This window comes from Myodes glareolus, chromosome 24, assembly GCF_982192425.1.
Source record: "Myodes glareolus chromosome 24, mMyoGla1.1, whole genome shotgun sequence".
NCBI lineage: Eukaryota > Metazoa > Chordata > Mammalia > Rodentia > Cricetidae > Myodes > Myodes glareolus.
In genome coordinates this window covers 47,797,323-47,823,002 of record NC_142049.1, presented here as the reverse complement: position 1 = coordinate 47,823,002, position 25,680 = coordinate 47,797,323, and the positions used below count along the sequence as shown (strand labels likewise).

General features: G+C 50.8%; 2 protein-coding genes across 4 annotated transcripts; one reads left to right on the top strand and one right to left on the bottom strand.

The window, feature by feature from the left end:
* Positions 1-3,569: 3,569 nt before the first annotated feature.
* Kdelr1 (KDEL endoplasmic reticulum protein retention receptor 1) lies at positions 3,570-11,631 on the top strand. The gene is made up of 5 exons (XM_048443526.3): positions 3,570-3,848; positions 4,489-4,589; positions 4,914-5,072; positions 9,673-9,925; positions 10,880-11,631. Exons 1-5 carry the CDS (start codon positions 3,758-3,760, stop codon positions 10,912-10,914), a joined length of 639 nt encoding a protein of 212 aa, XP_048299483.1. The 5' UTR covers positions 3,570-3,757; the 3' UTR covers positions 10,915-11,631.
* Syngr4 (synaptogyrin 4) lies at positions 10,167-25,568 on the bottom strand. Of its 3 annotated transcripts, XM_048443514.3 has the most exons (6): positions 25,398-25,567; positions 24,364-24,564; positions 16,300-16,537; positions 15,106-15,245; positions 14,720-14,872; positions 10,167-14,329 (listed from the first exon to the last, which is right to left on the bottom strand). In XM_048443514.3, exons 2-6 carry the CDS (start codon positions 24,454-24,456, stop codon positions 14,303-14,305), a joined length of 651 nt encoding a protein of 216 aa, XP_048299471.1. In that variant the 5' UTR covers positions 24,457-24,564; positions 25,398-25,567; the 3' UTR covers positions 10,167-14,302. The 3 variants fall into 3 exon arrangements, with proteins under 3 accessions (XP_048299471.1, XP_048299463.1, XP_048299454.1); XM_048443506.3 differs by lacking the exon at positions 10,167-14,329 and having other exon boundaries at positions 14,585-14,872; positions 24,364-24,561; positions 25,398-25,568; XM_048443497.3 differs by lacking the exon at positions 10,167-14,329 and having other exon boundaries at positions 14,585-14,872.
* Positions 25,569-25,680: the final 112 nt, after the last annotated feature.

Sequence of the window (25,680 nt, the reverse complement as noted above, 5' to 3'; positions counted from 1 at the left end):
ATTGCCCCCTAAACCATTGTGGGAACGGGGGAGGCTGTGGTCAGCAGCTTCCCCTCCTTGTGCTGCAGAGAGAGTCCTGTCCCCCACTGCATGCACACACAAACCAATGTCTCCCACCCCAGTCCTGGAAGGGCATTCCAGAACCTTGAGGAAGGGGTGGCTGCTCTGGGCTGGTGCTGGGCACTGGACGCCCTCAAGGTCCTTGGCGGGGTATTAATAGCAGACTCATAGCTCCGAGGTGGGAGGGGAGAGCGAAAGGAGAGAGGGATAGCTAGCTATGGGGAGACTGATGCAGGGAAGGGGTGTAGAGATAGGCAGAGGTGGGATTCAGTTCTGCACTGCCGGGGACAGGGTGAAGTGCCAGGGGAATAGAGGCCTGAGGTGGTTTTGAGGTGTAGAAACCTAGGAAAGGGGCAGAGAGAGTGCGCGCGCGAGCAGATGGAAGATAGTCCCTGAGGGATAAGGGGGCAGAGACGTCTGGTTCGCTCACATTCAAACCCCTTCCCTCCTTGCGGTCCCTGGCCAACTTTCCCTGCCCTAGATTGGAGGGGGCCATATTCCCACCCCCACCCCTTTATCCCCTGCCCAGCCTTACCTTTTCATGACCCTGTTCTGTGGGGGGAGTTGCTGGGGGGCCAGGACCGGAACCGGTGTCCAGAGACCCAAAGATTCCGTGGAGTGTTGGGGAGCTGGTTGGGGGCCAGGCCGAGGGCGGCAGCGAGGTAGCAGCAGCAGCAGCAGCAGCAACAGCAGCAGCGCAGGCAGTGGCGGGGACCTTTTGCCTGTCCCGGCTCTGTCCCTCCTCTTCTTGATCCTGCCCTGCCCTGTCCCCCAAGGTTGCGGCCACCAGACTAGGCAAGGATGAGGCTACACATGTTGCGCTGGAAGTTGGGCCCCGGACATTGCAGAGGCTGTCGGGGTGTCCTCTTGCGGCCTGACCCCATGGGGATCCCCTTCCGCCCACCTGGGGTGCCCCCCTCTGCCGGCTTTAGTCCGGGCTCCTCCTCTGGCTGGCATGTCCCATCACCTCTCCCTAGCTTATTGGCATCCCCTTTGTGCTCTCAGCACCGGCTCCCTTGTCTCTGTCTGTCTGTCTGGGTCACCTCTGAAGCCAGTGGCTCGTGTATGTTTGTATAAGGAGCGTGAGGCTGCCTATCAGGGGGACTGCTTGCCCATTCCTTGCTTGGCCACCTCTAGACGCCCCCCCCCCACGTGCCCCCACTCTCAAGCACAGGCAGAAACACACATGCACACACACACACACACACACACACACACAATATCTCACTTCCCTGGGATTCCCCCTCAACACCCCCGGAGCTTGATGAGGGAGACACACACACACACACACACACACACACACACACACGCTTGCGCAGGGCCCCAACAGAGGCGCGTTGTCACTGCTCTCAGTGGCTGTTTGGACAGACAGGAGGACACAGGCATCCAGGGACACACAGACACTCGGCTGGATGCAGGCAGAAGGCAGAGAACCCAGGTGCACACCATCCATCCAGGTTTGGGGGCTCAGGGAACAGATTGGGGGGCTGTGAGGTGCAGATAGGAGGCTCAGGGTCTGTCCAGACAGACCCCTCCTCCCTCAGCTACCGGCCGCCGCAGCCCTTACAGACACACCCCCCCCCACCAGGCAGCCTGACACCAAGACACACATCCTCACCTAGCAGATGGCTGTAGCACGAGAGACCCCTGGGGGCCAGGCGGACCCACCCAGGCTGACACCCCTCAACAGGGCGCTGGTGGCCGAGGAGGCTGCGGGCGCTGGCGGAAGGTGGTAGCGGCAGCGGCAGCAGCCACGGCTTGCAGGAGCCAGAGCGTGAGGGAATCACACACTCGCTGTGTTCTCGCACACTCACTCAGGATGCGATTAACATTCAGTCCCCGTTCCTCCCTGCCAGGAGACCCACAGCCCGCCCCCCCTGGCTTCCCTAGGGACCTCTCCTCCTGTTAGGGCTGAGGGAGGGGGCCACTCCTTACCCTATTTCAAAGCCTCTGTTTTCCTCATGGGACATGGAACTGAGGGGCTGTGTTGAAATGGGAGGAAGCAGAGGTGGGTGGACAAGGACATTGCCTGGTACAGACAGTTTGGGACCTGGACAGAGCGCTGGGAGTTCCTGAAATTGCCCCTTCCCTCTTCTGGACTTCAACATCCGCCGTGCTAAGACTCATCCTGTGAATTCTATGGCCCCAGAGGCAAGCTGCAAGCTGGATGTCTGCCATGGAGCCAGTGGTCTAGACTCCCAATCCCTTATCCCTTGGAATCAGATGTCCAAATGCTAGCTCACCTCCCTTAGACCCAGCAGACCAGATCCTAGTCTTCCCGCCTCCCTGCCCCTAACTGGGGCCGGATCCCAGTCCTCTCATCTCAGCCTACAGCCCTCTTCCTATGGTGCTGGGTCCCCAGTTCCTTCCTCCCTTAGACCTAGATGTCCAGTTCTTTCTCCGACCCCAGCACTCTTTCCTATGACCCAGGGTTTTAAATCCTAGCCATCCTCCCTCGGACCCAGGGGTCCAGACCCTGCCAAAATTTCAACCCTTGGCTCTCCTCTATCAAACTTGGGGGTTCAATGCCTGGCCCTTTCTTTCAGAACTAGGATTCTAGATACCAGCCTTCTTTCCTCAGATGACAGGTCCGGGCCTTCGCCCTTCTTCCTCATGCTAGGTCCAGATTCTGAGCAAGTCCTTCACTGAGGGGCCAGATGGTCTCTCACAGCCATGAGAGCTCAGTCCTGCTTTGTCACAGACACAGCCGTCCTCATAACCCTACCTTTGAGCTTTCATAAAGTCGCCTGCCCATTTTGCCTCTGGGAGGGCAGTCCTTAGGTTCTATTATATTGGAAGGAGTGTGCTTTGGCGCTCCTGAACCCCTGAGGATGGATGCTGGGGGTGGGAGAAGAGGGAGTGTGGAGGCTGAGACCAAGCCTGTAACTATCTTATCAGACTTCCTGTTTCTTGTGTCCTAAGATCTGGGAGGACGTGGGTGATGCGGACTGCTTCTGAAAGAGCCAGGCCCCAACGTTTGAGTCTTGAAAGAGAACGGGATTGTGGCTGTAGGTTAGAATGTTGAGTAATACAGGGATTGCCAAGAAAGGGATTGTAGAGGCAGTAGACTGGGTGTGGCGGGAAGGCCTGGCTCTTCTCACTGAATTGGACCTAGAGAACACCAAAAAAGCCAGAAGTCTACCCTCTTAATCTCCAGGATTATTGTTGTTGTTGTTGTCGTTACTATTAGTAGTATTAGTATTAATTTGTGGGGGAATGGATTGTCATTATGGAGCCCTGGGCCTGTAACTGGGGAATCACTTTGCTTCATCTTTCCAGTGCTAAGATTTCAGGTTGCACCATCACCCTAAGCAGCTCCAGGATCTTTAGAGTTCAGAACTCAAGCGCTGCTAAGGGCAGGGAGTGTGGGATTCTAGATTAGTAGAAGGCAGAGGACAGTTTATTCGGCACGACTCTGCAAGGCAGGTGGCGTGCGACAGGGGGCGCCAGAGAACCAACCCGCCCTCGGGGTGGAGCTCCAACCCAGACTCCTCCCTTTCCACCCTTGGCCCTCCTCCCTTTTCTCCCTGCCAGCTCTGCCACCAGCTCCGGCCTCGGCTCACCTTCCAGAGCCCCCTCCCCGGAGCTGAGCTACCGAAGGGCTCCTCTCCCGCCCTCAGCCCAGCAGCACCGCAGCTCCGGGGCAGCCCGGTCGGCCAATCTTCCCCCAGCTCAGTCCTGCCCGAGCTCCCCAGTCATGAACCTCTTCCGATTCCTGGGAGACCTCTCCCATCTCCTAGCCATCATCTTGTTACTGCTCAAAATCTGGAAGTCCCGATCGTGTGCGGGTGAGAGCCCCCGCCCCGCGGAGAGGGGGCGGGAGCGGGCCGCCCTGGGGCACAGGGAAGGCAGAAGCTCGGCAGGACAGAGTCCTCCCGGACTGCCTGCTGGGTATCCTTCTAGATCTAGGGTCACTAGGGGGTCAGCTTCTTTCCCTAGACTAAGGGGTGCACAGAGTTTGGTGGGGGTGGTTTCGGGTGCTCAGCTCAACCTTCTGCAGCACCCTTTGGGGCAGCTATGGGTGTTCCGGGGCTGGGAACCAGGAGCCATGGCAGGCGGGGAGGTGGCTGGGAGTTGGTGACGTGGACTGTAAAGGCCAGGAAGGGAGCGGGAGGAAGGTGACTGGCTGAGAGGTTGAAGTCAGGCAGGGCTCTCCCTAGGTCTCAACGTAGGTCCAGACTATCAGGGGACCCTGAAGGAGACAAGGGTTCCAGCGAGGCCTAGCCTGGGACGGAGCCTCGGTCTGTAGTATTATTGGGGCCGGCTGCCCCCTGGCTGTGGATGGTGGGAAAGGGCCGTGCTCAGGCTTCAAGGCCTTTGGGGAGCGACAACTCCGGACTGGTCGGCCCAGGCGCTGCACTTCAGTTTATTGTCCAAGTAGCCCACCTCAGCTTCCCGTACCCTCCCCTTGTTCTCTGTCTCAACCAGGCATTTCAGGGAAGAGCCAGGTCCTGTTTGCTGTGGTGTTTACTGCCCGATACCTGGACCTGTTCACCAACTACATTTCACTCTACAACACCTGCATGAAGGTAGACCTACAGTCGGCGCCCCCTGTGGCAGGGTTTCAGGCCTGGAGCTCTGGTCTGAGGGAGGAGGGCTGGGGCCTGGAGCTCTGGTCTGAGGGAGGAGGGCTGGGGTCTGGACATCTGGGTCTGAGGGAGGAGGGACTCATCTACTCTTGGGTCTAAGTATGGAAGACTGATGTCTAGACATTTGGGCATGAAGGAAGTGAGGTGGGTGGGGTCTGGACATCTGGTTTGAGGGAGGTAGGCTGGAAACTCGATTTCCCATGTGTGAGCCTACTGGATGGAGCTGTCCTGTGAGTGAGCTGCCCTGTCACCTTCTCTCATCAGGTGGTCTACATAGCTTGTTCCTTTACCACGGTGTGGATGATCTACAGCAAGTTCAAAGCTACTTATGACGGGAACCACGACACTTTCCGGGTGGAGTTCCTCGTTGTTCCCACAGCCATTCTGGCATTCCTGGTCAATCATGACTTCACCCCTCTGGAGGTAGGTTTCAGCCGACTGTAGTGGTCGGGTGGAGTGGCAGCTGACAGCAGACCCTCTCAGCTGTTTCCCTCTGCAGGAGCCCCACGCTCAGCCTAGGTTCAGAGGTAGGTAATGCCATGTGCTGCTCTGTACAGTTAACATACAGTGGCAGGCTAAGCTCATATAGAGTGGCACCCCATTTTTAGATGAGGAAGCTGATCCTTCCACCATCTGAACGCCCAAGGATACCCAGTTCAGTGAGGAGTGGACTGACTGGGGTAGGAATGTGGAGCAGGACTCCAGAGTGAAGCTCCTTGATCCTGAATCCCAGATCTACATCTTATTTTTTTATTTTTCCTTTCAAGAAGTGTTGGAGATAAAGTCTGGGGCCTTGTGCATTGCCCTTAAACCACAATACCAGTCGTTGGTCTTTTGAGATAGCGGTTTACTATGGCTCCAAGGCTGGCCTGGAACACAGAACTCTTGCTTCAGTGCCTGGATTATAGGGCTATGCTACATCTCCTGACTGGGAGCTCCTGCTTCTACTATAATGAATTCAGCCTGTGACTTGTCCTTCTATGCCTCAGTTTCCCCACTGTGAACTGGGTCATGTGAGAGTTGCTGAGTTCAAATTGGTTATATGAAGACAAAGAGGCTCTCTGGAGTTGATATACAGGAATTGGAAGCTTGTTCTTTAACTGGACAGTGGTGGGACTGTGGGCAAATGTGTGCCTGCGTTTTTTGTAGACTGGAAAGTCGGGGGCTGCAGAGCTGGCTCAGCCATTAGAGGCTAACAACTAAAAGGACACACAACCAAGAGGACAAAATGAGAAAGTCAGTCCCTGCTTCTCAGCATCCTTTTCTGGGGTGCAGGATAGAGCCTGGGCCTGGGCCCTCCTAGCTGTACGGAGAGTAATGTATAGAGTGATGTCTGGCGTGAGATGGGAAGGACCGGCCGGTGCCGTGTGTGACACTTCTGCCTCGAGGTGTTGGCTGTCTTGATTTTTACCCTTTGGTTGGGTCTGTATATTATGCTCCTCAGAGGACTTTTAGGAGGGCGTGTGCTAAGCCTGCCGCTCATGCCTCATGGGCTGGAGGGCACCATCCACTGGAGCGCTCTCTCTGCAGCAGCATGGGCTGGAGGGCACCATCCACTGCATGGGCTGGAGGGCACCATCCACGGGAGCGCTCTCTCTCTGCAGCACTCTCCTGTCTCACAGGCAGCCGGCCCTGAGTGTCAGTTATGTTGAGGTTTTCAACAGAAGTTGCAGTTTGGTCCTCAGAAAAGTTATGAACTTCAGAGTTTTAGCCACATATTCAAAATATATTTCTTTTTTTTTTTTAAATTACCAATGCCAACTATGTTTCAGTCCGTCATGGCGGGGTGTTGGGAAAAGTCTTTTCTTTCCCCCCTTTGGTTTTTTGTTTGTGTGTTTTCTAGACAGAGTTTCTAGTCAGCCCTAGCTGACCTGGAACTAGCTCTTGTAGACCAGGCCGGCCTCGAGAGATCCTCACAGAGATCTGCCTGTCTCTGCCTCCCAAGTTTGTGTGTTGGGATTAAAGGTGTGCACCCAGTTGACAAAGTTTTCCATTAGCAATAACTGAACCTTGGATAAATCTTATTGGCTATGATATTGCCACTCTGCAAACTGCGTTTCTAAAAACAATGTGCAGGCTAAAGCCAATCCTGGCCCACTGGGAAGGTGGCTGTTGTGCTGGGAGAGCCCGGGACTGGGCTCCAGCCTCTGACTGGGCATTACCTGAGTGTTGATGTATTCTCTGCCACAGGGACACTGAGGCGGGGTAGGCGTAGGGGTGGTCTGAGTCTGTGCTAGTCAGTGGTATGCTCTAAAAGTTGTTTCGCCCAGAGAATAAAAAATGACTTTTTTTTTTTTTGAGACAGAGTTTCTTGTATAGCCTTGTCTGTCATGGAACTTATTATATAGACCAGGCTGGTCTTGAATTCACAGAGATCTGCCTGCCTCTGCCACCTGAGTGGTGGGATTAAAAGTGTGTACCACTACCGCCCTGCTGAAAAATAACTTTTTGAGACAAGATTTTGCTGTGTAGGCCAGATGGCCATAAGTTGAAAAAATACTCTTGCTTCAGCCTCCCAAGTGCTGGGATTGCAAGCCTGTACCACCATACCTAGCCTGGAAATACTCTTTTAAAAAAAAAAAATCCAGTTCTCTGGCTGGGTTCAGTGTTATGTCTTTAATTTCAGTACTCAGGAGGCAGAAGCTGGTTAATCTCAGTGAGTGTGAGTCCAACCTGGTCTACAGACTGAGTTCCAGGCCAACTAAGAGTACATAGTGAGACTCTGCCTCAGAAATGAATGAGCGAATGAATGAATGAATGATAAAAATTAAAAAAAATAAAGTTCAAATCTTAGGGCTGGAGATAGCTCAGCAGTTAGAACACTCCCTGAACTTGCAGAATTTAGCTCCCAGCACCTGATCCATACCATACAGCTCACAGCTGCCTATAAATTTCGCTCCAGGGTCCTATGGTTTTTTCTGACCTCCACAGGCACCCAGTGTATATGTGGCATTCACGTCTATAGACATGCAGACATAAATAAAAATAAAAACAAATCTTAAAAAGAAATTCAGGGGGCTGGAGAGAGATGGCCAGTGTTAAGAGCATTTTCAGAAGAATGTCGCTCAGTTTCCAAATACACATACATATTGGATCCCAACCCTCTAACTCAAGTTCCAGGGGGCCTAACACCCTTTTCTGACCTCTGTGGGAACCACGCATGGACATAGTGCACGTTCTTACCTGTGGGCAAAGCAGTCATACACATAAATTTTAAAAAACTTGGCTGGGCATGGTGGTTCATGCTTTTAATCCCAGCATTTAGGAAGCTGAGGCAGGTGGATCTTGGTTCGATGACAGCCAGCCTGGCCTGCATGAGTCTCTCCCTTGCCCTCTTTTAAATGCGCACACACACACACACACACACACACACACACACAGATATAGAGAAAGAGAGAATAACAAAAACACTAACATACATAAACTAAATATAAATATAAACTAATTCAGATGTCACAGAACAGATAAACTGCCATAGGCCTGCTTTTGTGTGCCGTACTTGATTTCCCCTAGGGCAACCCCAGGGAGGAGAACTCACCTTGAAATATTAAGGCTGAAGCCAGTTAATGCCCCATGGTGTAAGAGAGAGGTTCCTGGGTTATTACCAGCATGTGCTGGTATTTCTCACTTCCTTCTTGCAAACCAAACAGTTGTGGAGAAGCCACAGCTGCCACTTGGCTTTGTTCTCTGAGAGGAGGTTTCAGGTTTGCAGCTGATGGTTCCAGGTGGGACTTTCAGACAGCTGTGAGGACCTGGTCATAAGAGTGGCTGTCCATCCTCCTCCCTGAAGGGTGGCTCGTGTGGTGCACATGGCAGCCCTTTGTAGCTGTACACCCCAGTTGACAATCGCCTCCTTGTTCAGGAGCCGTGCAGGTGCTGGGGACCCTGAGGTGAACAAGACGCAGGATGCACAGAGAGGAGCTATGACAGGATGTGTCATGGGCAGTGTCTGTAGTAGGAGTCTGCTTGTGTTCCCAGCTGCCCAGACTCCCAAAATAACCACACAGAAGCTATATCATTTGCAATACTGTTTGGGCAATAGCTTAAGCATATTCCTGGCTAACTCTTATATCCTAAACTAACCCATCTCCATTAATCTGTGTATAGCCACATGGCTGTGGCTTACTGGCAATGTTTTGGCATGTGTGTCTCTGACAGCAGCTCCATGGCTTCTCCCTGGCTCTACCTTCTTTTTCCTAGCATTCAGTTTAGTTTTCCCCACCTAGCTCTGTTCTGCCTTGCTCTGCTCTAGGCTCAAAGCAGTTTCTTTATTAGCCAGTGATATTCACAGCACACAGAGGGGAATCCCACATCAAGTTTCACTAATGAGCATGGAGTCCCAACAGGAGGCGTTAAGTCTCCTGAGCCTGGGGTTACAGTTGTGAGCTGCCATGTGCCGTCAAACCCAGGCCTTCTAGATACACAGCCAGTACTCTTAACTGCTCAGCCATTGTTCCAGCCCCATAATTTTTTTTAAATTTTAAGTAAAACAAATAAAAATAAATAAACAATCCCAAAGACAAGGAAGAGCGACCAGTGTAGACCTTTTCCAGGAAGTGCCTGCTGAGGTTGGGAGGCCTCGGCAGGCAGGAGGACCTTGTGGGGTAAGGTCAGGAGTCTAGATTTTATTCTGAGCAGTAGCAAGCCACCAATGTAGTGTGACTTAGGTCTTTAAAGGTCACATATTTAATGGCATCCTTAGGAGAGCAGGAGCAGCCTCCATTGCCGAGATGGGGGTTGGGAGTGGATATTCAGTGGCATCCTGGGAGAGTAGGAATGGGTCTCCATCGCTCTCGGGAGATGAGGATGACAAGTGTTCATGGCCCGAGCCCCAGTCAGGTCCCCAGCTCCGCTGCTCGAGCTCTGTTCCCTCTCAGGCTTCAGTTCCTTGGTATACGGGGGCGTTAGGGCACACGATGAGAACAGAATGGTGGCTCATCTTAGTGCTAGGTCGGGTCAGAGAGCTTCTCCCGTGACGCTGCTGACCAGCCGACTCACCCTGTCCATACCCTGGCCTCTACAGATCCTCTGGACTTTCTCCATCTACCTGGAGTCAGTGGCCATCCTGCCGCAGTTGTTCATGGTGAGCAAGACGGGTGAGGCGGAGACCATCACCAGCCACTACCTGTTCGCACTGGGTGTCTACCGCACACTCTATCTCTTCAACTGGATCTGGCGCTACCACTTCGAGGGCTTTTTTGACCTTATCGCCATTGTTGCTGGCCTGGTCCAGACAGTCCTCTACTGCGATTTCTTCTACCTCTACATCACCAAAGGTAACCAGGATGCGGGGCTGGCTGAAAGGCCTGCTCTGTTCCCAGTCCTGTATTCCCTGGGCCCAGGGTCATTCTTTAGCCAAATGTCACCTGGGGGATGGAACTTCCTTTTCTAGCTTCTGGGGTTCCAGGCCTACCATCCCTTATTTAGATTCCAGACCCTGCCTCCCCAGGGCTTGAGTTTTGACTCTCAGGCTATATTTCAACATGTGGAGATCGGCAAAGCAAGGACTCTTGAGGGTGAAATTCATTATTTTTATTGTACAAACTTGTTGAGTATCTGCCATGTCCATGGCTCAGCCATGAAGGCAGAAGTAGTTGAGGTGCTCTCCTCCCTTAGGTCCTCCTGGGGAAGATGGCCCGTAAAGGGAAGCTACCTAGTGACGAGAGGAACACAGAGTACATGAAGGCAGGCATGGATTCTTGGGGCACTGCGATAGCAGGGTGAGACCTGCCTTAGTCAGGGCCATGGGCATTTGGACGTGATGTTTAAGAAGGCACCTGAAGACCAGGAATCAGCATATAAAGGAAAGAGGCAGTAAGACCAGGCCTGTAATCCTGGCTGTGGAGGCTAGGGCAGGATTGTGTCGAGTTTGAGGCCAGCCTAGGCATCACAAAAACACAGTTTGGGGCAATAGAGACAAGAGCCTGGATATCAGGTTGTTGCCAGGCCCTAGAATTAAGGCTTGGAAGGTTGGATGGGGTTGTCCTGCCCATCAACCCTGCTAGGCTGTCTGATCCATGTGTATAGTCAGCACTACTGAAAACAAAGCCTGCTCTTGGCCCCCTCTGCTCAGCCCTTGGTTCTACCCCCTGGTTGATCTAGACTCAACCTGGTTGTTGAGAATGTAGAGTCCTGGGGTTCCCTCCCCTTGCACAGCTCATGAGCGGACCTTGTTCAGGGTGGGAGGTTGCCTGTAGGGTGGAAGGCTCACCTTGTCTCTTTCTCCACAGTCCTAAAGGGGAAGAAGCTCAGCTTACCGGCATAGCCCTGGCCTCACCAGCCTTCACCGAGGCAGGGCAGGAGGCAGAGAAGGCTGCTCAAGATCAAGGCCTTCTCATCCAGAGTTGGCTTTTTAAAGCGCTCGCCTCTCCTGGCTCCCCACCCCTCCAGCTGGGTTTTGGGGTCGGTGAAAGACTCCTATCCTGGGGAGGTCAGGACCTGAGCTGTTTGTAGCCTTTTGCCTTTTAGAGAAGAAAAACAAAAAACAAATCTTTCCACTATTTAGTTTTTGATTCTGATGACTTTTTTCTCTTCTACCCTGGCCCTGATTTTTTATAAACTGTGTTTTGAGTGTTCTCTGGACCAGGGCCAGTGGAGGTCTACTTCCTTCTCTAAGCCACTTGTCTCCCTCCAAGATCCCACCCCAGCCCCATGGTTGCCAAACACTACGTCTGCCAATGCCTGCCTGCCTACCTTGGCTGTGACCGCGATCCTCCCCACAAGTCCCTGGATTGGTAGTAAGAAGGAAGAAAGTTAAGGAGGGTCTCCCTAATTTTTCATAATTTTTTCCAGAATTTGTTAGCTTTTTGTGTGTGAGGGTAGGGGGTTGGGTCCTGTTTTTGTTAAATTAGGGGAAGCTTTGGACTTAGGCAAGGGAAGGAGGCTAGCTGGCCTGTTGGTCACCACACTCTAACACCATGTTTTTGTACAGAATTTGATGGCTGATTCTTTGTTCTCTTGAAATAAACTGAGGAAAACTGTCCTCTCTGCTGTTCCCTGCTCGCTTTGGTTTGTGCTGGGCCCTGGCTTCTACTTTTGCACATGGACCATCTGGGGATGGTCAGAGATCTTGAAGGCACAGGAAGATGAGAAATGGGTTTCCCAGGACTCTCTAGTGCACCTTGAAACCTCGAGGTTCTGCAGGGAAGAGGCTGGGAGAATCTTATTCTTCTTTTGATACAGAAACTGCCTGATGACTCTCGACCTGATTACCACAGAGGACCTTGAAGAACATGCATGGCCTACACCTGAAGGGACAGCCTCATCCTTCTCTCAGTTGGCATTTAAAACATTGTTTATGTGTATGAGTGTTACCTGCATGTGCGTCTGGGTAATATTTGTGTGCATGGTGTCTGCAGAGGCCAAAAGAGGGCATCAGGTCTCCTGGAACTGAAGTTAAGACAGTTTCAAGCCACCATGTGGGTGCTATGAATTGAAGTCAGGTCCTCTGTAAGAGTAGCCAGGGCTCTTAACTGCTGGGCCATCTCTCCAGCTATCCCTCAACCCTGACATTTTGATACTGTTTTATAAAAAAGAAAGAAAGAAGAAAAAAAAAAAAGCTTTTAAAAACCAGACCTTTATATCCCAGTCTGAATTTCTAGCCTCTTTAAAAGAAGTCGGTGAGTTCAGCAGCGACGGTCCTCATTTTAGATAGCAGCAGATGGCTGGAGCTGAGAAGATGAAATGCCTGCATTTTTCCACATAGCTAGAAATTGGCTACGGACTGTCACCATTTATTACTGGGCTGACACTGTATGTGTTTTTAAGAGTTAAAAGGCAAATGAAAGCAGGGTGTGGTAGTGAATGCCTTTAATCCCAGTACTTGGGAAGCAGGCACAGGTGGATCTCTGTGAGTTCAAGTCCAGCCTGGTCTATAAAGCAAGTTCCAGAACAGGGCTGTTACACAGAGAAATCCTGTCGGGAAAAAAAAAAAAAAAAGCAAACGAATTCTTTCTGGCCTCCTTTGAGATGGGCTCCACACCTGGCTGTTTCCAACTTCCCTTGTTTGCCTGGCTCTCCTCAGTGGCAGGGTCATTTTTGTCTGTCTCTTGCAGTGCTGGGGCTCAAATCAGGGCCATGTATGTCTCCCAGGCAAGTGACTCCTTCATTGAGTCAGCATCTGGATTTTGAAACTTGGCTCAGTTAACCTCCCTATTTGTCCTTTGAGAACTTCCCAGTTCTTAGTTGTGTCCAATTCCAGTTCTTTGAACAATAACTTTTCTAGAGGACTCGCTATACCCTGATATCACATGGATGTTCTCATTTGGCCGAGTCTCCCAAGGAAGGAACACTTCATAAATGAGAAGAGTGAGGCACAGGAGGGGGGGCGACAACGACGGCTTGTTCCTGGACTTCTCTCCCGAGCCCTGGTGTTCTGGGGAGAAGAGTGTTGCCCAGAGCCTGACAACACCAGCGCAGGGTGGGCAGGGCCCTGACTGCTTATCTCTGAGATGCCTCCTTGCACACGGGTTGAGAACCAATCCGTCTAAGAGAAACTGCACGACATGCCGAAGACCGTCCAGCTTATGACAGCCTGCTTCCCTGGCCAGAGTGCTTCCTGTCACCCTGCTGTTTTCTTCCACTCCATGGGACCAGGCTCTGTGATTTTTGTGCCCTCAAAGGACATACCAGAGTCTAAATTTCACCTCATAACTTGCATCTTTGTTCAGTTTACAAATGAATGCTTTCCAGGTCATGCCGGCCTCAGCCCTTGTACAGGTTTGGTTGTGTGTGTGTGTGTGTGAGCGATGTATCCTAGGCTGGCCTCAATCCCTTAGTATTGAGGTTGACCTTGAACTTCTGATCCTTCTGCCTCCCCCTCCTGAGAGATGGCTGCACTCTCACACCTGGTTTTTGTGATGCTAGAGATTAAAGGAACCCAGGGATCTGTGCATGCTGAGCAAGTGCAACAACTGAGTTACAGCTCTAGCATCCTACTTTAAAAGAAAAAGTCTGTTATCCACCAAGTTCACATAGAAAAACAAACCAAATAACATCGATAAAAAAGATGTTTTAGCTGTTTCAGAGAACCCAGCACGAGGATCAAGAGTGGTGCTGCCATTGGTGCCCACCCAGCCCCTGATGTGGCGATGCCAAGTGAACTGTGTTGTGAGTGGAGGCACAGGGTGGAGTTTCATGGTGAGAGCGAATGTAAGAGGCAGCGGGAGTGTACAGTGCTGGGAAGGGTGGGCTTGCCTAGAATCCCAGTATTGAGGCTGGGGAAGAGTAATTTCCAGGTCAGCCTGAGCTCCACAGTCAAACCATGACTTACAAAGAAGAAAAACTGAATTTTCAGATTGACTATACGTTGAAACAGTGACACATTGAATATATTAAGTTAAATGAAATATATTAAAATTGCCTTATTTTTTCTTTTCTCAATGTAGCTTTGAGCAAATTTCTGCATCCTCAGCCCCATGGCTGGGTGGTGAGGAAAGGCTGACACTCTGGCACAAGGTGCCACCTGCCTGATCCCTGATCCCTCCTAGCAGGTCTGTAGCTTGTTGACCCTGGAGGTGTGGAGTGGAGACACTTGCCTCTTTCCCAGGCCAGATGTAATGTGTTTGAAGACGCAGATCTAACTCTCATCATGGACTTGGTGCCCTGACCTCTTGAGGATCTTGTCTCTGGGGTGAAGAGCTGGAGCTGCTGGGTCAGCGCTGCACCTTCTCTCTGGTGCTCTGGGGGAAGAAGGTCTTTTTCTCTCTCAGCCTCAACCCTAGCTGCAGTATAAGGCCCATGTGCCTCCTCTCCAAGGCCAGTGTGGGCTCAGGGTACAGGAGACATGGCAGGGCTTCCCGCCTGTCAACACTTCCGACCTGTGGTCAGCAGCGTGATTGGTACTTGGTAGCACAGAAATGTAACCTTTATCGGGAGGGGGGTCTCCCTCCTCCCCCTGCAACTCAAGGGAAGAGAGGAACAGACAGAGGACAGGATTATTCAGAAACCCCCCAGGAGAAGGAGCTCTTTACTGACGTAGATAAGGCTGTTCAGCTGTCTGGCATCATAGCCAGGCGGGGGGCCTTTGGAGTAGTCAGGTAGGGGGACAGGGCTGAGCTGGTGTAACTCACACTGTTGGGGCCTGTGGTGGGAGGGTTGGCGAGATTAGTGGTGGATGATGGGGAAAGGGTGTTCAGCACCACAGCACCCTCATCCAGGGAGCGCTTGTAGGGGACTGGAGCCTCATCTCGGAGGTCCTGGAAGGCTAGGTACGCCTGGAATATCTGTGGGCAGGAAAGGGTAGGATTTAAGTTGGCTGGGATGGAACGTGAAGACAGGGAGACCCAGGAACTGGCCTAGGGGATGCAGTGGATAGCTGTCTGCTCACTGCCTAACAGTACCCGAGATGGGGATGTCTAAGGAAGGTAGGCTCGGAGGATGACAGCAGAGGCCCAGGGAGAGTCCTGGTTGTAGCCCTCCCAACCCACCCTGGAGGGGTGCCAGGGCTTGTCCTCACCCAGACAGGGACGGAAAAGAAAGCAAAGGCAATGGCTGCCTTGGCGCTGCTGTTCCCCAAGAGGAAATGCTTGGACTTCGAATGCTGCCACTGGCTGGTTAGGAAGCAGAAGGCCACAAACCAGATACCTGCCCAGATGACTAGAGGGGCGAGGGAAGAAAAGAGGTGGGTAAGCATGCTGGGGCACAGGCCAGGTGTGCTAGGGATGGGCTAGGGGGTCCTGTGACACCGCTTCTACCCCCGGTCCTAATCTAAATCCCTCAGGTGTCCCCAAAAGTCAACTTCTGGAGTAGCGTTCCCACATCTAATAAGAGCTGAAGCTACATGTAGTGTCAACTTCATCAGCGTCTCAAAGAAGCCCAGTTTCCTGTAGGCCAGGCACATCTCTGTGCTGGGGGCCTTGAGAGAAGACAGCCCCTTCTCAGTGAAGAGCTTCTCTGACAGAAGCAGTCTCTGGCTCTGAGGAGCTGGGAATGGCTTCTGGGGAGGGGAAGAGAGGTAGTGTAAAGAGGATCTGAGGGCCTGGGTATAAAATGTGGGCTTTCTGTGTGCCGAGCTCTACAGATTCTACAGCATGGTATAGAGTTATATATCTGTGTGCTGAGCTCTATAGATCCACAGCACAGTTATAAAGCACAGGGCTTGCCATCTACTGGGCAGCAGTGGCTCAGTCAGATGATTACCTCAGCCTCTGCTTTTCCTGTAAAATAAGATGAGCAGGACTTACCCCAAGGGTTGTCTTAGAACTGGAGAAGAGGATGCTCATACCTTAATGGTGTACCTAACAGTGGGAAGTGCTCAGCAGGTGTCCACATGACTCTAGGCATCCCTTAACTCATTCCACACCAGAAACCCCTGCAAGGTAGAGTTTTCATCCTAACTTTCACTAAGGGTCCATCTGACTCAGTGCTCTGAATCAAATTTCTGCCATGGGGTGGGCTTTCCAGGCTGTGTTCAGTGAGCCAGGGAGTGAAATGAGAGGAAGAAGCAGCTTGGGCTACAGGCAAGGAGGGGATGGGAAGGATGAAGGACTAGAAGATGCTTCTGGGAGGAACCATGGTGTCAGACCCTCACAGTGGGAGGACCATCAGGCACAGGTTTGGCAGGGTGGACTCAGGACTGTGACCTGTAGGCACTGGGGAGCCTGGGAGGGCCGAACAGAAGGGTAGCTCTGCATGGTCCCCTGGCACTCACCAGCCAGGATGAAGTCTAAGAGCTGGAAGGCTGTCTTAAAGCGGTTGCCTGTGATGCGGCTCTCACGGGCGTCTAGGGCAAGAAAGACCAAGCTGCTGAGGAAGGACAGGAAGCCAGCTCCTACTGCAAAGGTGCAGGCCATGTGATTGCTGTTGAGGACGCAGTGGAGCTGAGGAGACTCTGTCCTGTTCTGGTAACCATCAGTTAGTAGAGAGGAAAAGATGACCAGGGAAAAGACCTGTGAACCACAGCAGACAGGGTGGAACTGAGTGCCTCCTCCCAGATGCCTTTCCTTTTGGGTAACACTCTGCAGCGGCCCCTCCTGATACTGCCTCAGAGCCCTGTGTCTGCCCTTCATCTCCTTTCCTCTGTCCAGGCTCTGGCCTCATCCCTTCCCTACCCTCACCCCAGTCTCCCCTCTGCTCTTCCAGCTTGCAGTCCCTCAAGGCTCCCCAGTGTCCCAGTTCTAGCCCATCACCTTGGCTTCCAACGCACTCTTGCCTTAGCTAACTTGATCTTTGTCCCTCACCCTTGCTCTCTGTTCTGTACTCTCCTGCTACCACCCTTGTTCAGGATACAAGACCTACTAAGAGGTGTTCCCCTCCACTCCCTTCTACCCAGTGCTGAGGGCTGACACCAGGGCCTCTTCATGTTAGTGAAGCACTCTACCACTGAGCTGTGTTTTGATGTGAGATTCCCCTCTGTGTGCTGTGATTACCATTGATAAATACAAGAACTGTATTTATTTGGGCCTATAGCAAAGCTATAGGGGAACAGAGCTAGGTGGGGAAAACTAAGCTGAATTCTGGGAGAGAGAAGTTAGAGTCAGAGAGAAGCCATGGAGCCACCACTGGAGACAGATGTGCTGAAACTTTGCTGGTAGGCCAGGACCTCGTGGTGATACACAGATTAATGGAGTTGGGTTAAATTAAGATGTAAGAGTTAGCCAATAAGAAGCTAATGCAAAATGGGCCAAGCAGTGATTTAAATAATACAGTTTCTGTGTGGTTATTTTGGTTTTGGGTGGCTAGAACAAACAGGTGGCCTCCTCCTACAGTGTTCAGTCCCAATAAATATTTATTTATTTTAAGACATGGTTTCTCTGGCTGACCCTGAACTCACAGAGATTCGCCTGCCTCTGCCTCCTGAGTGCTGGGATTAAAGGAGTGCACCACCACTGCCCAGCTAATTTATTATTATTATTATTTTGGTGTTTTGAGAAAGAGTTTCTCTATGTATCCCTAGCTGTTAAAGCCTTCCTTTTTGTTTAAACAGAAAAAGGGGAAATGATGTAGGTGGGCCTTGTTTCTATGTGTTGCTTTCATTGGTTAATTAATAAAGAAACTGCTTGGCCTGATTGGTCAGAACATAGGTGGGTGGAGTAGACAGAACAGAATGCTGGGAAGAAGGCAATGAGGCAGTCGCCATGACTCTCCTCTCCAAGACAGATGCAGGTTAGGATCTTTCCCGGTAAACCACCACCTCGTGGTGCTACACAGATTACTAAATATGGGTTAAAGCAAGATGTGAGAATTAGGCAATAAGAGGCTGAAACTAATGGGCCAGGCAGTGTTTAAAAGAATACAGTTTCCGTGTAATTATTTTGGGTAAAGCTAGCCAGGCAGGCAGTGGGAAGTACCCGCTGTTCCTTCTACACTAGAACTCTCTCAGTAGACCAGGTTGGCCTCGAACTCAGAGAGATCTGCCTGCCTCTGCCTCCCGAGTGCTGGGATTAAAGGCACGTGTCACCATCACTACTCAGTTCATCTTTTTAACTTTTAAATCTATTAATTTAACACGTGTGAGTATTTTGTCTGCTTGTATGTCTGCAAACCACATGTATGCAATGCCCATGCAAGAACTGGAGTTACAGATGGTCTGCAAGCCACCCTATGTGTACTGAGAATTGAACCTGGGACCTCTGGAATAGCTGCTAGTACTCACAACAGTGGAGCCATTTTTTCAGCTCCCAAATCATTTTTAAAGGATTTTAAATTATGCATGTTTGGCCATGTCTATGCTCTATGTGTGTGCTTGTGTGCGTGTGTGTGTGCCTGCTTGCCTGTGGAAGTGAGAAAGTATTGGATCCCCTGGAGCTGGTGTTATAGGTAGTTGTGAGGTAGGTGCTGGGAACCAAACTCAGATTCTCTGCAAGAGTAGCAAGTACTCTTAGCTGCCAAGCCATCTTCTAGCTCCCTCTTCCCCAATTCATTTTTTGAAATAAACTTGTGAAATAATCAAAATATACCAAAAATGTGCAAGGGCGTAACAGATATGCAGTACTGATTACAGAATTAAAATGTCAACATTCTGACATTTTACTTTGGGATTTTTTTTTCTTTGAGACAGGATTTCACAAGCAGCCCTGGCTGACCTTGAGCTCATAGTCATCTTCCTGCCTCAGCCTCTCAAATTCTGGGATTATAGGCATGGAACACCACACCTAGTTAAAAAGCACCGCAGCACTGCCGTAGTAACTGCGTCCATGCCCGTGCACCTGCATTCTCTGAGGTGACACTGTAACCACCCACGACAGAGGCACTTTTCTGATAATAAGTCTGAGGCACAGAGGACAAGGAGCTGGATGACTTTTTCAGCTAGTGAGCAGCCCAGCCTCCACTCGGACCCCAGCCATACAGCTCCTCATCTTTCATGGTCTGCTCATGCTGGAGCCAGCCTTGAGAGCAGAGGCTCCTATCAGCGCAAACCTGTGAAAGACAGAAGCCCCCATCGGGCATAGAAGGAACCTTTGTGTGTCTACTGGGTAGAAAGGGAAGTTGGTCCAGCGGGCATTCTTCATGGAATGCTACAGGATGAGAAGCATTGAGTAGTGGGACCATTGCTTGGAAGGCTGTGAGCAGGGCAGGGCAGATCAGCTGTCAGTGTGGGAAAAGCCTTCGGGTGGTGGAGAGTTGGTAAGTCTGCATGCATGCTGGGGAGTCAGGTCAGAGGAGAGTGGACCAGAGCTAAAGTTTGGGTGGAAACCAAAGTTCTGGGGCTGAATTTAGAAAGTAGTAAGTTGAGATCTGGATGTTAAGGGAGTTTTGCAAGGCATGGTGGTACATGCCTATAATTTGTAAAGCTGTGACCCTTTATATGAACTCCTCATGCTGCGGTGACCCCAAACCATAAAATTATTTTAGTTGCTACTTTATAGATGTAATTTTGCTACTGTGTGAATTGTAAATATCTGATATGCAGGATATCTATGGTGGGAAGAGCTAGTGTTCAAAGACCTCAACATCACATTCAAGGAGGTGTGACAGTTAAAACTCTCATTTGACTTTTTTAATTCTAAGATCTACAGATCTACTTTATGTGTATGAGTGTTTAACCTGAATGTATGCATGTACCACTTGTGTCTCTGGTGCATTCAGGTCAGAAGAGGGATTAGATCTCCTGGAACTAGAGTTAAGGATGGTTGTGAGCCACTATTTGGGTGGTCAGAGTTGAACCTGGGTCCTCTGGAAAAACAAGAGTCATCTCTCTAGCCCCTCATTAGAATTTCTTCGAGCAGGACATATGCTCAATATGTTCATAGCTGCTTTGTTTGTCATAGCCAGAACCTGGAAACAACCTAAATGTCCCTCGACCAAAGAATGGATGAGGAAAATGTGGTACGTGTACACAATGGAGTACTACACAGCAGAAAAAAATAACAACAGCTTGAATTTTGCACGAAAATGGATGGAGTTGAAAACATTATTTTGAGTGAGGTAACCCAGACACAGAAAGACAATTATCACATGTACTCACTCACAGGTGGTTTTTAAACATAAAGCAAAGAAAGCCAGCCTACAAACCACAATCCCAGAGAACTTAGACAACAATGTGGACACTAAGAGAGACTTACATAGAAATAATCTACATGGGAAGTAGAACGTAGAAAAAGACAAGATCTCCTGAATAAATTGGGAGCATGGGGACCTTGGGGGAGGGTTGAAGGGGGGGATGGGAGAGGCAGGGAGGGGAGCAGAGAAAAATGTAGAGCTCAATAAATATCAATAAAAAAAATGAAAAAAAAAAAGAATTTCTTTGAGCATGGAAGGGTTCTAAGATAGCTAAGGCCAGACCTAGGTATTGGGGAAGTTCTCTTGGGTCATGTGACCAATAGACTGTATAAAGGGTGAGGGTGAGAGAGATGTTCACAGAGCAGGCTGGGAGGGAGAACAGAGCCCTGAGGAATTCAGAGACATTTTTGGCTCTAACTGTAAACAATGGGAAGTTGTGCAGAAGAAAAAGGAAAATTTTGATAAGATTTGAATTCCCAGGGATAGGTTCTGCAGGGGTATGTATGTTTGCAGCAGTGCAGGTAGGACCTCAATTAATGTGTGAAGAGTAACTAACTCTTTCCATGTCCTTCAGTGTGGGGGGTGAGGTAAAAGTCCTTCCCTAATCACCTGCCTTTGTCTGTCTTCCTGTCTCTCTCCTTTAGTTATTGCTTTTATAATCAAAATAACTAGTCTCTCTTCTTGCCGAGTACTTTATAGTTAAGTTCATGAAGGAAGGCTGTAAGATGGACTGGGATAATGGTTCTCAACCTTTCCTACATTATGATTCACAACAGTAGCAGAATTACAGTTATGAAGTAGCAATGAAATGATTTCGTGACATGGCACTAGGAAGGATGAGAACCACTGGTCTGGGAGCTAAGGATCAGTCTTGAGGAAGCACACTACTCATGCCAAGATGAGGCCGGGAAAGAACAGGAGGGCACATCAATTATTTTTGAACTCATATTCTTTCTACCCGTGCTTCTCCCTGGAACTGTACCACCTCACAAAGGGAAGTACACATTGCTAATTCCCTACCACACTACAACACAGCAGAAAGAGCCACACTTTCTGACTCTGCAAAGCTGTGTAGCTCTGAGCAAGTCACTCAGACCTTGGGACCTCAGTTTCCCAGTGTGTTTATGTTGTGGAGAACAGTGGGGGCTCAGGTCTGGTAAGTGCTCAGGACAATATTGGTTCACAGGACTCACTAGAGAGGAAGCAGACCCTTAAAGTTAGAGCTGCTCTAGGGTGGGGCTTGAGTCCAGCCCTCCTGACTTCCAGACCCCGGGGCTGTTAGTCCACAGTGGCACCTAGGGCATTGGAAATGTGGGGAGGGGCATCAACTAGCTGGGGATCCTATTTCCTTGAAGGCTGAGACCAGTCTCTTTCAGCACCCTCCTTCACTTGTCTCCAGGAAGGGAACAAAGATGCATGAGTTCAGATACCAGCTGGCAAGAAGCATGGAGGACACGAATACCAGCTGCCCAGAGACTCCCACTGAGGAACTAGGCCAGGGGAAGGAGACTGTCAGGGAGGGAGGATGGGAGCCCAGGCAAAGTCCATGACCACAAGGTCTGGCATGGCTGGCTGCCTTCCCCCTGGCTTGCCCTTGGCCGTACCAGCTGGGCTCCCTGCTCCTTGCTTGCTTCCCCTTTCCAGGCACTGGAGACAGTGAGTGGATCTGAGTTTGACTTCTGCATCTGATGGGTAATGACCTTGATGGATCACTCAACCTCTGTCTGGGAGTCTCAGTTTCCCCTTGGATTATACATATTAGTATGTCCTTGTCATAGGTTGTGGTGAGGAGAGAAGGCACCAGGGAGCAGCGTATGACAGTCGTAAGTCCCCTCTTCTCACAATAAAAGACAGTGTGCACCAGTTCCTGTCATCCCAGGTTCCTCCAGCCCTCTCCTCCCTCACAGTTGAGAATTATTTCAGTGACAATACTTGCTATTTAAGGAGAGCTCAGCATTTGCCAGCCCCCTGCTAGTCAGCGTGTATATGTATTGCCTTGTCTCATCTTCACAGCAATCCTGCCCAGGAGTGGGGGTATTGGACCCTTTTGTTACAGATGAGGACACGGGTTCGGAGAAGATGGATGTGACAGGCCACAGTCTGACCATGTAAGCTACTGAGGCAAAGGGTCATTTCTGGGAAGGAAAGGCGCTGCTGCTACTGCTGCTACTGCTGCTGCTGCTGCTGGCTATGCCTGGGGCAGCCCAACCAACAGGGTAGTTTGTCCCTCTGACAGACATAGGCCAAGACTCAAAGTTAGGCCGGTCTGAATTGTTCCAGAGGACAGAGAGAAGATACTATGGATTGGGAACCTGGAGAGACTCTCGCTGCAGAACCAGGTCAGAAGGATGGTTCCTGCTCCCATAACCCTAACCAGATCTCATCGTTGGGCTTCAGTTGCCAGTTCTGTCCGGGGAAAACAATAGAAGCAGAACAGGCTGGCTGAGCATGGGTGGCTCATGCCTATGTCCTGACACTCAGGGAGGCTCACACAGAAGCTCTGTTATGAATTCAAGGCCAGCCTGGTTAGGCCACAGAATTAAGAGCCTGTCTCAAACAACAGAAACATACAAAAGACATCCCAGACGTAAAAGAGGGTGTGTGGGGGCATGATCGTGAGAGATGGCTCAGTGGTTAAGAGAATGTACTGCGTGTGGTGATTTGAATGGGAATGGCCCTCACAGGCTCATGTTTGATTTTTGTTTGTTTTGAGACAGGGTCTCTCTATGTAATTTTGGCTGTCTTGGAGTTTGCTCTGTAAACTATGCTGGCCTCAAGCTCACAGAGATCCTTCTGCCTCTGCTTCCTGAGTGCTAGGATTAAAGATGTGTACCACTATGTCTTGGCCAGGCTCATATATTTGAATGCTTGGTCCCTAGTAGGTGGGACTATTTGGTAAGGATTAAGATGCATGACCTTTTTGGAGGAGGTGTGTCACTAGCAGTGGACTTTGAGGTTTCAAAAACCCATGCCTTTCCTGTTTGTTTTTTCTGCCTCTAACTTGCAGATAGGAAGTAGGCTCTCAGCCACTGCTCCAGCTCCATGCATGCATACAGGCTTGCCCTGATGGTCATGGACTCACCCTCTGAAACTCTAAGCAGGCCTTCAATTAATGCTTTTTTGTATAAGTTGCCGTGGCTATGGTGCCTTTTCACAGCAATAGAACAGTAACTAAGATGCTGTGCTTACAGAGGATCCAGGTTTTGGTTCCCAGAAGCCCCAGCTATCAGCTCTGACTGCACTTCCAGATGATCTGAAACTCTCTAGCCTCACCTGTGCCTACATGCCTGTCGTGCGCATAAACTCATGAAGGCACATTCAAATAATTTAAAAGAGAAGGAAGCAGTGCAGGCTAAGCCCATAGGTATAAATAGATGACTTCTGTACTGATGCTGAGAGGCAGTGATTGGTTTGATGTCAAGGTCACACAGCATGAGTGGGCTGACTGTGGATTTTTCTCCCAGTGTCCTGTCTCTCTGGGGATACGGTAGTGACTAAAGGGTGCACAGAAAGCCTCAGCACCTTGCCTGACAGTGACCACTCACTCCTGACGCCTGAATCTGTTGCGTACTGTCTTCTTCCCATCTGTAGGTCTTTTTCTGTTTGAAATAGACCTCAGTCCCTGTTTTCCCCATCCCCATCTGGGAAGTGGAAAATGAATGGGTATCTCATAGAATGCAGTGGTACTGCCCTTTTCTGTGTTAACTTTAATGGATGCTGGTTAATGGAATTTTCTGGCATGATGAAAATGTACTGAACCTATGATGTTCAGTGGGAAAGCCACAAGGTACTTGCAGCAGCTCAGCCCCTGAAATATAGCCAAACTGAATGTAGAATGCTATTTGAATTAAATTAGTTGGAACTGGAGTAGCTCATGTGGTTTGTGGCTACCCCACTGGGCAAGCAGTCTTCAAATGCTCTGATTCCATTTATCAAAATTGTGGGTTTTTTTGAGGGGAGGGGTATTTTCTTCTCCTTTAAAGGTTTCTTTTTCACTTTTTTCTTTTCCTTACACTGTCACCTAGACTGGCCTCAAACCCATGACAATTCTCGCGCAGTCTCCCATGTGCTGGTATTACAGATCATGCCCAACTTTGTGGGGTTCTTCCTTGTGATGAGTTAACTGGTATTGAGAACGGCTAGTTGCATGACCAGATCCTCAGTAAAAGGGGGCTTCAGCTTTAGGCTCCTGTGTGCTTGCTTCCCTATCTGACCACCCCTCTTCCTTATCTGAGAACTCATCTCTCCCGTGTCCTGACCCGCAGGGTCTCACCCCTCCGCAGACCCTCGAGATGCTCTTTGGTCTCTTCAGAAAGCGCACAGTTTCACTGTCCGCCAGGTCCTGCAGGCTTTCAGGAAGATGCATGGTGGCTGCTTTTCTTTGGGTGTCCTGGGAGGTAGGGGCAAGGGTGTTGGGTGCTGCTTTCTGGGCACTGCTGTCTGTGTGCTTCAAGCCCACCCCAGGGCTCAGCTGCTGCAAGACAACACAAATGGGAATGTCTGAGTCGGGGTGCTGGGAGGCGGGAACATTGGCCCAGGCTTGGGTAGGGTGGAGGCTTGAGTCAGCGTCTGGTGTCAAGGGAGGACTGGGTGTCTAGAAGTGGGAGCCAGTTTGAGACTGAGGGTCCCCTGAACTGGACTCCCAAGGTGGGGAAGGACGGACCGAGGGGCTGTTAGGAGCTTTAGGAAGAGAGAGGAATAGGGTGAAGGGGCTGCTTCTGTTTTCAGTAGTCAGGAATATGGGGTGAGAACTTGCTGGGTGGTCCCGGGTGCTGGGGTAAGGGACGACAGGTTCTGGGAATGAGAACCCAGGTCCTAGAAGTTGGAAGTAGGCTCAAGGACTGTTGGAGGTCTCAGGAGCTGATAAGGGCCGGAGGGTTCTGAGGACCCTGGTATTGGGAATACAGGATGAGGGTGATGAGGGTGACAGAACTGCCGGGTCCTTAGAGTGGTTAGGGACCCCAGGACATGGGACACTAGTGAGGAGGGTTGTAGACGAGAGTCCCGGAGGGAGTGTAGCTAGCTCCCTTGGCATAGAAGACCGTGGGGAGCCCAGGCATAGCTGAGATATTCTCTGACTTGGGTCATTTCCCATAACATGAGTCTTGCTTAGGCTTCCTTCAGTTCTGTCTCAGGAAGACACATTGTCTCATACTGGGGTCTGGTCTGTCAGCCGCCACTCACGGGACAACCTTCTTAGAACAGGGCCTTCCCTCCAGGGACGTAGGGGCGGAAGTGCTGGGACCCCAGGGGGACGCTGCCGGAGGAGGACCACCTATTCTCCGAGGGACGAGGACCAGCGTTCACCTCTGGGAGCTAGAATCCTCCGGCTGCCTGCTCTCCTCTCCCGCTCCCGGGCGCCACCTCCAGCCTCCTTTTGGGTCCTCTTTTTCCCGCCTTTTCTGTTCTCTACAGGTGATTGGCTGCACTCAAATCCCGCCCCTTTCTTTTCCACCTATCCGAACTGACTAGAGGAAAGGCGTGGTCTCGGCAGACGTTGGGCGGGTCGCCGTTGGCCGGGCGCGCGCTCGAGGGCCCGGCCCCGCCCCAGCCTCCGAACTTGTCGCACTCGCCCCGCCTCTCTCTTTGA

Excerpts from the sequence above, each read along its gene's own strand:
- Kdelr1 (XM_048443526.3), top strand. The coding sequence starts at position 3,758 with ATGAACCTCTTCCGATTCCTGGGAGACCTCTCCCATCTCCTAGCCATC. Across the intron at positions 3,849-4,488 it reads GAAGTCCCGATCGTGTGCGG|GCATTTCAGGGAAGAGCCAG; the intron begins GTGAGAGCCCCC and ends TGTCTCAACCAG. Across the intron at positions 9,926-10,879 it reads CTACCTCTACATCACCAAAG|TCCTAAAGGGGAAGAAGCTC; the intron begins GTAACCAGGATG and ends CTTTCTCCACAG.
- Syngr4 (XM_048443506.3), bottom strand. The coding sequence starts at position 24,456 with ATGCATCTTCCTGAAAGCCTGCAGGACCTGGCGGACAGTGAAACTGTG. Across the intron at positions 16,538-24,363 it reads TCTCGAGGGTCTGCGGAGGG|GTCTTTTCCCTGGTCATCTT; the intron begins GTGAGACCCTGC and ends TGTGGTTCACAG. Across the intron at positions 14,873-15,105 it reads TCTTTTCCGTCCCTGTCTGG|ATATTCCAGGCGTACCTAGC; the intron begins GTGAGGACAAGC and ends TCCTGCCCACAG.